The sequence below is a fragment of the Lonchura striata genome, chromosome 5, assembly GCF_050655825.1.
Source record: "Lonchura striata isolate lonStrDom1 chromosome 5, ASM5065582v1, whole genome shotgun sequence".
NCBI classification, from domain to species: Eukaryota; Metazoa; Chordata; class Aves; order Passeriformes; family Estrildidae; genus Lonchura; species Lonchura striata.
The window spans coordinates 11391860-11405143 of record NC_140707.1 but is presented as its reverse complement, the minus strand read 5'-3'; the positions used below and the strand labels follow the sequence as shown (position 1 = coordinate 11405143).

The 13284-nt window shown below is 41.4% G+C and overlaps 1 protein-coding gene across 1 annotated transcript in view; it reads right to left on the bottom strand.

Annotated features, from left to right (window-relative positions):
• Nucleotides 1-1227: 1227 nt before the first annotated feature.
• SPON1 (spondin 1) overlaps nucleotides 1228-13284 on the bottom strand; it is a 189691-nt gene continuing 177634 nt past the window's right edge. Inside the window, exons 9-16 of the mRNA XM_021527583.3 lie at nucleotides 12777-12917; nucleotides 12364-12439; nucleotides 11750-11932; nucleotides 10197-10367; nucleotides 8972-9139; nucleotides 7950-8114; nucleotides 6425-6688; nucleotides 1228-4943 (exon numbers count right to left, since the gene is read on the bottom strand). Of these exons, the coding sequence (XP_021383258.1) occupies nucleotides 4780-4943; nucleotides 6425-6688; nucleotides 7950-8114; nucleotides 8972-9139; nucleotides 10197-10367; nucleotides 11750-11932; nucleotides 12364-12439; nucleotides 12777-12917 (1332 nt within the window). The 3' untranslated portion in view covers nucleotides 1228-4779. The remainder of the gene's footprint in view (nucleotides 4944-6424; nucleotides 6689-7949; nucleotides 8115-8971; nucleotides 9140-10196; nucleotides 10368-11749; nucleotides 11933-12363; nucleotides 12440-12776; nucleotides 12918-13284) is intronic.

Here is a 13284-nt window from a genome sequence, read left to right as displayed (position 1 = left end):
GTTTGGGGTTATAGAACATAGTAATAAATACAAAGCAAGATGGAGGGTTTAGGATGGAGGCTGGTTGTTCTTCTTCACCTTCTTTTTCCTTCTTCTCCATGGGTTTGGGTGATGTTTTGGGATTGGACAGAAAAGCCCTCATTGCAGGTTTCGAGTGATCAGTTTTTGGGTTAAAAGGAAAAATAATCTAGGTGTCATTTCTTAATTGGATAGTTTAGCCTTAAAAAACCTTGTAACAAGAGATAGGCACCCTTTAGTGCTAATGAAAGACTGCAGAACTCAGGGCAGTGAGGCTATAACATTGATAAGAAAGAAAAAACCCCTGAATCTGAACGTGAACTATTGTCTCAAGAGCCTTCAATCCCAACCCTGACAGAGGTGGAAAAAGGAAGCAGAGAACCCACAAGTTATGGCACAACTTTTTCTGTCTTTTGGAAAGCAGGGGAGACAGAACCCAGCACCTTTCAGCTCAACAGAATTGCTTTGTTTTGCACTGCATGAAGTGCCTGAGTCCCAGGGCTGAAAGTGCTGCAATAAAATTATTAAATGGGTTTGCAAGTGGAGCAAACAACACTAAAGAGCTTTAAATGTGGCAACGAGCAGTTCAGGGATTTCAGCATATTTCAGTCACTACCTCCAGCTTCCCCTCAGCCTGGTTACACTTCAGATTTTTTGTTGATGCTCTGGCTGCTTTTAGCTGGCCACAAATGTTACAGACAATTTCTGTAACATCAGGATTTCTAGAGCAGCAGCATTGCTGTGTGGCCTCCCTCAGCTCCAAAATTTCTGGGTAATTATCTGGGCACACTTGGACCCACACTGTCCCAAAACACTTTTCCAGCAGCACAAAAGATCAGTCGAAAGTTTCGCAAAATCTCCAGCTTTTTTAGACCTTATTTTTAACCATTTTTCCTTTGAGGTACCACGAGGCTTTAAAATGTGTTCTTTTAAATAGTTTCTCTTTTATTAAAAACTGACAAAAACATTATGGGACGTTCCTAAGTTCCCCTGTGATTTCAAAAGAACAACAAACTCTTTGACAAAGACCTTGATGCAAACAACTTCCAAGTAGAAAGAACGACTGGTTCTAATAAAATCTACTCACTCCTGATAGCCTGTGACCTTGAACAGGAGTAAAATGTCAATAAGAACATGAGTTGTACCAATAAATGTTTTTTTGGTGTACATAATCATATTAGTTGAACAGAATCTCATACAAGTGTAAAATTCATAGTAAAGATGTCTTTATTCCAAAATAATAATAATAATAATAATAAAAATAATAATAATAACAATGTGTTAGGCAGACAGCTACAAAACATCTACACAAGACTTTGGTAAGAAATGTTCATGGTAGCTTTTTCATAATTCCACAGCAAACAAAAACAACAAAGGAAATCTAAAAATGCAATCAAAATTTTGTTTAACTCATATGTCACACAAACAGTCTTACTGTACATTTGTTAAGTTCCTAACTTTCCTTCTTTGTTATGTGTAAAGATTCTATCATTTGTATATCAGGAAAAAAAAAAGGTACTCACAATGCTAAAATCTGGCAGTTGAGGTCTACAAAACTGGTGTGACATCTGTGCTTTGAATTCAGCAGGATTATTCAGGACATCAGAACAATAACAGTTCTTATTTTTATTGACTGATAACCAGTGCCTATTACACTACTAGAAAGTTTACAGTAACAAGACTTCGACATATTGTATATCAGAGCTTTTTCCTTTTTGTTCTGAATAGAAAATCAACCTCTTTTTTTCCCTTCATTTGTTTTTGTTTGTGTTTCTTTTTTTTTTTTTTTTACAAAATGTAACAAGCCTAAATGTTTCTCATGTATCAAGTCAGAAGAAAGACGAGATCTGTCAAACGTTTCAACAGAAAAACAAGTGTGAAGAGCTGAATATAAGCAGGAGTGGTCACACATTTCTGACCCGGTGCAATTACCTTGTCATTTCATCTGTTAACAAGGTGGGGGGAAAAGCAATTTGCAACATTCAGAACTTTAATGAGCCTAAGAGAAATGACTGGAAATCACACTGAACAGCCTTCTAAAAGAGAGAGAGAGAAAAAAAAAAAAAAAAACCCAAAAAAACATCTGGAGAATCAAATTAGTAAGAAACACAGAGAAAGGAATGCCAGATTGCTTTAATGGACAATTTTGTGGGCAAGTTCAGAAAGGTATTGTGTGTTTTCTATAAGTGTATTTGGACTATGTGGCCGTTGGCAAAGGGAGTATTTAGAAGACAAAACAGCTTCATGAACTGGAACAAATGTGAAAATGAAAATACAGCACTGGGTTTCATTGATTATTTGCTGAAACAGGCATGGTTTTGCAAGATAAGCTTGAACAAGTGGTTGATGAGATAAATCTGGTTCCTGAACTCAGCAAATTTTTTCCATTCAGGAGAAACTTCTGCTCCCTCTGCCCCAGGCTCACAGATCCTTCAAAGCCTTTAAAAGCCCTCTGCCACACATTTTATGGCCAAAGATTACTTTTCTGAGTGAATGGCCTCAGCTGGGACACCCTCTGCCAGCTCAGCCAGAAATGTGGCTCTGCCCTGGCTGAGCTCCTGGCATTGATCACTGTGGTCCTTCTCTGCAGTTTCTTCCCCCAAAATATGCTCAGATGGTCACTCCTCCAGTACCTATATCATCCCACTGTTTATTTTCATTGAGTTTTCTTTCCTTTTGGTCATAAAAGTGAAATGTAAGGTCCTAAATGCATTACTGAGAAACAGTCTTGCTGCTATGCTGTAATGGCAGTGCTGTAGAGACATAAACTGCACAATTTTTGAACAGGCACAAGGAGGCAAACTATCTGAATTAATATTGTTAAATGAGCCAAGCTGTGCAAAATGTAAAATGTTTGGTTTTAGCAATAAATCTTGCTGTATTCTTTTTTCTCCTGGCTTGGTCGGCTATGGGTGTGCACCCATTTCGTTGAGCAGCAGCAGGAGAGGGTTCACACTGACCTTGGTTTTATTATTTCCCTGGCCTTTCCTTCACTCCAAATCTGCAGAAAGCAGTAAAATATCTTGGGAGGGGTGGGATATGATGGCTGTGGAATTCCTGAGCAGCCCTTGCAGTGTTCAGAGGAGAAATGCTGATGAACAGCCCCACAATTAATGCCACCAGCCCAACGAGCTGTTCAGGTACAGAAGGTCCCCAGGGTGGTGGTGGTGGTGGGGAAGATGAACAGTTCAGAGGTGCATAGCAATATTTAAAACCCAGCTGCCAAGTCCTCAGGGTAGTGACCAAGTGTTAAGGAAGTGAGTAAATCACTCAAGGCTGGTTTAGAGACCATTAAGAAAAAATTCTCTCCATTCATTTCTCTCAAGCTTAAGTGTCAGTTTCTACAGTCTTTATTTTCAGTGCACTGCTCTTACTTCAGAGGAGACAAAGGGGTATGCAGCCTTGCCTGGACCAAAAGGTAACCCATCACCTTCCCCTCTTAATGTTGGATCATTACAGGAAAATAGAATTACAGGAAGATAATTGTATTCCAATAGCAAGTGGGGCCCAAGGATCTCCCTGATTACACCTGACTGTGTAGGGATGGGAGCTAAACTTTGCAGGAGATGGGGTAAAATAGCAAATAGAAGAGTGAGGAGGTATTTTCTAATCTCAGGAAGTTTTTTAATCACTTAGATAGTCAAGGAAGGTATTTAACCTAAGATATCCATAAATGGGTAATTCTCACGAATTTAGTAATTTTTAAATTACCCTATGCTCTGAGTAATTTTTTAGCTTACCCTATGCTCTGAATAAATGACACTACTGTAAATCTATAATCAGCTTTTTTAAAAGACTGTCATTACTTCCTTTTAGAGGCTTATTTCAGTTTTAAGGGGTGCATGAGAGCCTGGCTCACCTTTTCTCTACCATTCTTGTTTTATTATAAACCCTCTTCACCTGTGAATAAGATCTTTGTGAAACTGAATCTAGTTTTTTAGTGTCTCTCATGTGGAAGACATCCTGTGGCACAGCTGTTGCAACACTCTGGACCAATTTCTACTAGTTCTGTGTCCATTTTGAAAGGCAATGGATCAACCCAGCATGGACTGTACACATATGATATTTGCATGTTTTCTTTATGTGCTGTCTTGACTGTGATTTTGTGGTGGTCAGACATCACTGTTGAGTCACAAAAATTATTTCCTTTTTAAGTTTTGAAGAAAAAAATGCCTTCTTGCATGGACCACAGCATCCATGTGAGGAAAAGTGTTTAGGATAATATAATAATAATAGTAATAATAATTATCAGCTTAACCCAATAGTGTAAAAAGATAAACATGCACCTTTAATATTGTTGAACCAGCATTACTGACATTACTCCTTGGCATAGTTGTGTAATCACAGAGGCACTGCTTTGGATTTTCAAAATCAAATCTAGAGAGAAATCCTCCCACAGATGAAACTTTCTGTCACTTTAACTTAATTTTGTTAATATGCATGCATCCCATGTCTTTACAAGTTGTATTTCTATATGGCTATTCCATGTCCACAGATGTGTCTGTATTTTAGTTAAATAACTCACCATGACTTCACTATTTTTATGCATTAAGGGCTGGCTGGAGTAGCAAAGACTTACTCTCAGCATAAATCCGTGAGGAAATATTTATAAAATATTTTTCTTGCACCAGCAAGACTAAAAAGCAAACCACACTGCAAAAATGAAAACTAATATACACTTTATATTTTTGTTGTTGTTGTTCTAAAAAACAAACCAAGGTTGACTTTCCATTTAGCTCAGAGTGCATCACCTGTGTTTTGTTAACAAGGATGGACATTACATGCTCTTAGCTCTTTTTTGTCTTTGCAGCTGGTGAACTGAGTGCTTTTGGACCTCTTCTTTACCATCATGTAGCGCTCCTGAATTCCACCTCCACAGAGTGTAGAACATTCTGTCCAAGCAGTCCATGGTTTCATCCTACAAACTGAAAAAAAAAAAGTTATTTGGTTAAGTTTTTAGACATAGAAACTTCTGATAAGTATAACCAAGCTGCATTTGTCAAACACTGGAAAAAGTAAAAAGAAATTTAATATCTACATTACAAAAGACAGATAAACTTATGAAATTGTTAAATGTCAGACAAGCATGAGCCACAACACAGCAGTAATTCCTACCCAGATAATGTGAATTATACCACAGGATACGTTTTGTTGATTTGAGGAATCAGTACTTGATGATGCTGTCCCCCATTGGAAAAGCAGTTTGGGCAGATCTCTTGGAGCAGCCTGAGCCTGAATCAGGCTGAGGTGGGAATGAGTCCAGTTTTGAAATTCAGCAGCGGATCCAGGAACAAATATTTTAAATGTTTGAAGCTAACAGGATGTAAAGATTGTCCCCCAGATCTGCAGAAACTGCAATCAGTCCTTTGCCAGGTGTAAAGTTTAAACTTTTTCACATTTTTGTGTGCAGTATCTAAAATATTTTCAGTGCTGGGATATGGACAGATGTGGGCCTTCCTCCATGGTGCCCTAAGCTTAGGCTGGGTGATTTTGGGCAAGCAATGCAAGTGTCTGTTTTATTGACTGAAGTGCTGAAGATGCTCTCGCAGAATGTGGTGGAGCTGCTCACAAACTCCTGTTGATGCTCCAGGTTTTGGCTTTTCTATTTTTCAGTTTCTGTGCTGCTTTAGTGGGTGGGTCTGGGCTTCCCATGAAGGGATGGTGAGCTCTCTGCACAGAGCAGGGACACAAAACAATTCCTGCTCCAGCTGGGCACCAAGGACAAATTATCACTGTCAAGGCAGGATGAGAATGAGAAGATTTTGACTCAGAAGGCTGGGATAATAGAACTCCAATTTATTCAAAATACCCTGCTCTTTTATACAGAGCTTTGTGAGGACCAATTCCATTGGTCCTGAAGTGAAAACAACCACAGCATTGGTGCAGAGTGCTTGACACACAGTGATAGAACTTAACTATAAACAATGTGAACAACAAGAGAGATAAAGAATTATTTACATTCTTTTCCAACTCTTTCCCAGGCTTCTGCCTGGATATAAACTCTCCATTTCTCTCTTTGACTGAATCTGAGACCAACACAAATGATCCAAATCTCAGCCCAGGAGCACAAACAGCGTGGGCTGGAGAGAGAAAAACAAGCAGGATGGGGCTGCCTGGGCTGAAGCTGGAATGGGACAATGAACTCCAAGGTGCCAATGGAGCAGAACTGATCCCAGGGAGAGCCCCCGGGAGCGCTCGTGCATTTTGGGACCATTTTGGGTCATTTGGGTGCAGCCCTGGCTGGGCTCTGGTGCTGCCCAAGGTGGATCCATGGAGGAGATCCTTTGAATCAATCCCTGCTTTATTCTTTACCTCTGTCCAGCCTCTGCTCTAGCTCAGCCTTCACAAGGCATCACTGTCATGCAGAAAACCACTAAAACCACTATCCAGGTGTTTTCACACTCACCTGGGAATTGCTCACTATCTAAATTCTTCCTTGCTTGTTCACTTCTCCTTTTCTCCCGCGCCTCCTTCCAGCGCCTTTTTTCCATCCCTGCTCCCCTCAGGCACTTCCTGACTCTGCATTTGGAGCGCTGGACGGTCTCAGGGCAGGCTGCTCCCCCAAACTGGGGCTCTATTTTAATCATCCTCGTCCTGATCATGTGGCCCTTGCCACAGGAGGTGTTGCACTCGGACCACTGGGACCACTCCGTCAGCTCACAGTGGATGGCTGCAGGCAACAAGAAACACAAAAAAAATGACACAAAACCACACAGATGTGCCTGATGAATCTTCACACCCCAACCACATAGACTCTACTCAAGCCTCCAATCTTCTCAGCCATTGTTTGGAGGCTGCCTGTCAGAATTTTCTGAGTCCATTTCTAGCAGAAGTGTGATTTGACACGCTCTTCGATTTCTTCTTCAAGAGTGGTGCTGGCAGATCACTAAAATTACAAAGAATATATAAAGAATTCTCCTGTGCCTTCTTTGATTTTCCCACCCATCTGTCTGTTTTGTAATGAAAAGCTGAAAATTGAGTTATATTTAAAAATAATTTGCTACCTCTGAGATCTGAGCCTTGCTTTGCTGGCAGTGTTATGCAATGAGCCATATTCACTAATACCATTCTATCTTAAACGTCTTCATCTTTCAGCATTGCTTAACACTTACAGCCCCAGTGAATAAAAATCAAAATGATATTTCACATTATTTGAAAGAGCCATTACAGTTTAAAAGCCTTTTTAACCAATAATTTCTGTGAAAAAATAATGTAATTTGTGATAAAACCTCATAAACCAGCTGGAAACAGGATGCTAAAGGCAATCATATCTCATTCATTCAGCAGTGCCTTAGGCTATCACACTTCACAAAGACTGAATAGCAACTAGAAATTTGCTTTACCCAAGAAGTGGGGGATTTTAATGGAATAAGGTAAAAAAATCTCTGCAGCTGCCTCCACACCAACCAGTAACAAAGGTTGCAAAGTGATAACATTCAGAGGTGTATCAAAGGTGGAAAAATGTCTCTTTTGTAGTCTTTCTGAGCTAAAAGAATCACACAGGTGATTTCAACCCTTCTTTCTTTCTTTCCTGGCACACAGTCTGCATTTGAGTGATAAACCTCGTTTTATAATTCTGACTTATTTCCTACTGGGGAGTTGCCTGGAGCTGCAGTGTGTTAAACATGCAGAGCTGTATTCCCATGGAAATACTGGGAATTAGCATGGGGTGAAGTAGGGCAAGCTGAATTTCAGACAGAGTTGTATTTCAGCTCTCAGTCACTGAAAGTGTAAAATAATAATAATAATATTTTATTTTATTTTATTTTATTTTATTTTATTTTATTTTATTTTATTTTATTTTTTTATACAATGCACACTTGATACCCTGCCTAATCTAAGAAGTGATGCTAAGCAGTGGTGCTGGAGGTTTGATCCATAGATTTTGACACATAATTAGCCTCCTCTTCCCAGGGAATTCCCAAACTTACGGCATTCTGGCAGCATGCATTTCTCTGCTTGCTCCAGCTCCTCGTTGCAGTCTCCCAGCTCAGCAGCAGATTTCAGCATCCTCTGCCTGGTTCTCATTCCCTTCCCACAGGTCACACTGCAGTCACTCCACTCAGACCAGGGAGAGAGCAGGCAGGGGATGGTATCTGATAGGAAATTAAAAGGTATTGAAACCTTATTATTAACCATTTCTTACTATAAATAAATGATGAACGTATGCATTTTGAAAATTATACAGGTGGAAAATGTGCTACGTTTTATCTGTCACCAGCCAATTAAGCTTTCTTGTCACAAGCTGAATGGTTCTGCTGAAGAAGCTGAGAAATCTTTATATTAAATTGAAAGGTTTGCTTGATTTAAATATCTTTGCTATCTTTTCCTGTATCTAAGTCATATCTGCTGGGTCTCAGTGCATCTGGGGCATAAATAGTTTAAGGAGCTATGTTTCAATCATAACTCCTGTAAACAAACAAAAAAAAAAAGGATTGTTGCAGTGAACAGAACTGGAAGTCAACTTAATTTAGTCTAACAAGTGAAACTTCTATATTTAATATACCAAAAAAATGTTAAACCATCTATGATGAAAACGTAACATTTTGTAAGAAATTAATAGTGACAGTAAGGCTGGCTGATCACACAAAAGAAACACCTACATTTCTGAAATTTTCAGGGGTTAAAAGGGGAGAGCACTGTTTTATGTGTTTTATTCTAGCTTTATGGTCAAATGCACCTCATATTGCATAACTTAGAGTGGTTTAGGTATGGATTGCTGATTCACCACTGTGTGGGTCACAGAGCAAAGGACACCACTGCACATTTTTTATTGAAGCTCTCACCCTGATACTCAATGTGCACTTAATGCACAATCCCTAAGCTTTTTCTCCTAACTGGAAGGAGGACAAGGAAAAGCAGCATTGTCCCTGGTTTAGCTGTGTTCTTTTGTGTGCAATGTAGAAATGATGGTTCTTTTCAGAGCAGGGGAGAGGAACTCCTGGCCACTCACGGCACTCAGGCATCATGCATTTCTCTGCCTCGGTGGTTTCTGCCTTGCACATGGATCCATCAGCAGGAGTCATCTTGATCATCCTGTGCCTTCTCTTCATCCCTGTGCCACAGCTGGCACTGCACTCGTCCCACTCACCCCATTCTGTGACCAGGCAGCTGCTGGGAGCTGTTCAAAGAGGACAGAGAAAATTGTTCATCAGTATCACAGGATCAGCTGAGTTGGAAGGGAGCCCTGAGGATTCTGGAGTCCAGCTCCTGGCCCTGCACAGGGTCATCCCCAAGAGTCACACCATGTCCCTGGGAGTGTTGTCTGAACCCTTCTTGAACTCCATGAGGCTTGGTGCTGTGACCACTTCCCTGGGGACCCCGTTTCAGTGCCCAAATTTTTTCTGATATCCAAACTGAATCTCCCCAGACACAATTTCAGGCCATTGCCTTGGCTCCTGTCACTGTCACACAGAACAGAGATCGGTGCCTGCCCCTCCTCCTCCCCTCCTGAGGAATTTGTGGAATTTGTGCAGTGAGGTCTCCCCTCAGTCTCCTCTCCTCCAGCCTGAACAGACCCAGGGCCCTCAGCCACTCCTCACACAGCTTCTCCTCTGGAGCCTTTTCCATCCTAATGGCCTCCTTTGGACACTTTCTAATGGCTTCAGAGCTCCTTTTGTATTTTGGCACCCAAAACTGCCCCCAGCACTCAAGGTGGGGCTGCCCCAGCTCAGGGCAGAGTGGGACAATCCCTCCCTTGCCCAGCTGGCGATGCTGTGCCTGATGTCCCCAGGACAGGGATGTACATTCTGGCTCCAAGGCACTGCTGGCTCATATTCAGCTTACCAAGAACCCTTTTCCTGGCTCTGCTTTCCAGCCTCTCATTCCCCAGTCTGTCTGTACATCCAGGGTTGCCTCATCCCAGGTGCAGAATCCAGCACTTTCCCCTGTTGAACTTCATGTGGTTAGTGATTGCACAGTTCTTTAATTTGTTGACATCTCTCTGCAGGGCCTCCCTGCTTTTGAGGGAGTCAGCAGCACCTACCAGTTCTGGATCATCTGGGAATTTGCTTAGTATCTCTTCCAATCTTGCACGCAAGTAATTTATTAAAGTTTTGAAGAGCACAAGGCTCAAGATGAAGCTCTGTGGGACCCCAGGAAGACTCACATAAAAATGATTAGGGTGCCATGCTCCTGCTATATTGTCTGGATTTTATGAAGGTGGATGAAATACTTACAGCACTCCTCATTTACAATACACTTCTCAGTCTCCTCAGTGGGCACTTTGCACATGGAGCCATCCTCGGGGAACTGCTTCACGTATCTCTCCCTGGATCTTGTCCCCATCCCGCAGGAGACGCTGCAGGGGGACCACGTAATCCAGTCAGACATCATGCAGGTGGAGCCATCTGAAACACAGGGAGCACTCAGCTGTGGGCACTGGCAGAGCTGCTGCCCAGTTGTGTGCAGCACCCCTTTTCTGCTGCCTTTGCCACTCTCCTCCACTGCATAATAGTGGGGTGTATTCCATTACCACCTCGAGCTGCAATTCCTTTTTTATTCTTTTTTCCTTATCTCCTGGCTCAGCGGTAAGTCCCTCCAGGGGACCTGTTCTTTTAGCCAGATGACTGATAAGATCACAGCATTCTATTGTGTGAGATGCTCTGCCCAGGAGCCAAAAGATGCCATCAAGGATATCAGCGGGGTTGTGCAGACAGCAAGGAGATCCCGTCTTCCAAGAGGAACAGCTGAGACCTTCTCTGCACTGCACCTCCAGAGGGAAACTACATCAGCCTGCAGGAGCACTGCTGGGACAGAACCACATCTGCCACCACCGCCCTAGTGAGTGTCAGGCTGTATCTCTAACTCTGTCAGTGGTTCTTCTTTTTTGTGCTATTGTATGTATTTGGTTCTTTGTTCCCTTTTTCCTAATAAATTGTATTTCTGACTTAGAGCCTCTCACTGGTTTTGCTTTTCAAACCAGGACAGATCAGAACCTCTAGAGAAGCTGAAATATATTAAGCTGCACGGACATGAAATAGAAGTGTAAGTTTCAGATTTAAGTAGAAATATATCTCAAGTGCTTTAAGAGACTGTGTTAGCTAGTAAAAGACCCTAAAGCCTAGTTTAAAGTTCAGTAACTTAGCTCCAGATATAATAAAAACAAGGCAGAACATTGCTCGTGTTTCTAAATAGAATAGATAGAACTATGCACGTAAATAGATAAAATTATGTACATAGATTTTGGATAAGAACTGACACTACTTTCACACATTAGAATAGGTGTAAAAAAAATGTTTTAACATCGTGTTTTTAGCTGATTGCATGATTTATGAATAAAACCTCTGTATTGGGATGCAAAGAGAGAAGATGAAAGGAAGGGAGAAGAAAAAAGGTGGGAGCTGCTGCTGCTGCTGCTGCTTGGGACTTTATGCCAGAAAACTTTTAGCACTTTAGACTTTAATACTCTGAACTCTTTGCCTTTGAGACTGATGTATTAATGCAATAAACAACTTTGCTACAACCAACTGTTGCTCTTGTCTCTTTTGAAGACCCAAGACCCACGAATCCTCAACAGCATGCCTCACTCCTCTCCTTCACACTTCTGTGCACTTCATGCCCTGACAGAGCTGCGATACAGAATTCACCACAGTCAGCTGCCATCTGTGTTCTTCAGCAATTTTTTCTTGGCCACAACTCAGGCCATACTACAGCAACTGGCATCCTTGAGAACTTTAAAGAAGTAAATTCTACAAGGTGTTCGTCTCCTCCACCTTCCATTCCTGGTTACCTTCATCACTGCAGCCCGGGCCCATGCAGGGCTGGAAGTCTTGGGTGTCTGGGCAGGGCACACTGAGGTCCAGCTGAGCTTTGAGCATTCTCTGCCTCATCCTCTTGCCCTTTTCACAGGTAGAGGAGCTGCAGGCTGACCATGGGGACCAGTTTGAGTATATGCAAGTCTCAGGGGTGTCATCTGAAAAGTGAGGAAAGGCATTGAATGTTAAAAGTGGTCTTCCATTTTCCTCCTTTTTCTTGGCCAATGATTTCTCTAGATTGCAATGGAATACATTATTTCCTTCTTCATTCTATCCTCTCCATTTTAGCCCAGAGAAGAAAAGAATTTCCAATTGCCTCTTTAATTAAATATATATATATATTTGAACCCCAAAAGTCTTCTCTCTTTTACTGTCTGTATTGTTATTGTCATCTCCTAGGCATACATGCAATTTATTTTCTGTACAAGGGAAGGCTAATAGAAGAGACCACAAGAGTTGAAAACCTAAATCACTGACACTGAGTGGAATTTTTGCTCCTAAGTCAGTTTTGTACCTTATCTACAAGTGACAGTGGGGAACGGAACAAAATATAAATTATTAGTAGCCCACAAACTAATTTCAAATGTACCTTCTTCTTTTTCCTCTGGTGCTAGGTCAGCCACAATATCATCTATGTTATCAGGGACGATATTGCACTGCTCCCCCTGCAAAATAAAGATCGTGAACACTGAAGAGAGGAAACTCATCCATGAGGGGTTAAACCATCACATTTTGAGGCACTACTGTGTCTGCAGCACCTTTTTCTCTTTGAATTCCTAGGTGTACCCAAAGAAAATCCCCTATTAAGCAGATGCAATAATTGCCAGAATTAGGAGAACTAATATCTTAAGATAGTTTAAAATTTTTTTTCTGCCATTATTTTTGCTGTGGGTAGGTTAAGGAGTGTAGATTTGAAGGGAGGGTGGAGATAGAATGGATTGGACTTTTGGTTTACAAAGTGGATTTTTGCTTGCATGAGAATTTTACTTATATGTATTCTACCTTTCGTGCAATTCTCTCAATGACAACTCTGGCCACCAGCTTGATAGAGCCTCCTTCTGGATCATAAAATGGGCTTTGAGGATGATCTAAGCTTGTAAGAGGTCTGATCTTCTCCTGAGGCACTGTAGGTTTGTTAGGAGACTGCAATCAAAAAGAAAAAAAAGTCATAAAAGAAAATAATAGTTAATCTGTAGAAATTAAAACTTCTCTGAAATGCTAAACTGCAAAATTCCAGTGTGAGGCGAACTTGGTACACTCATACTAACTGGTATGGGGAGTTCTTTGTTTTGTTTTTGTGCAGTTTTTTGTTTGCTTGGGGGGTTTTGTTGTTGTTGGCTTGGCTCTGCTTTGCTGTGGGAAATAGTTGAAGTTTCCTGTGGCAAACAGAACAGCTGGCATTGGGTAGAAACAGCCCCAGACTGGAGCTGATGATGGCCCTGCTTTGGTCTGTACGAAAGGGCACCCAAAGGCTTGGTTGTGACCAAAGCCCTCTGTTTATTGAATGGTG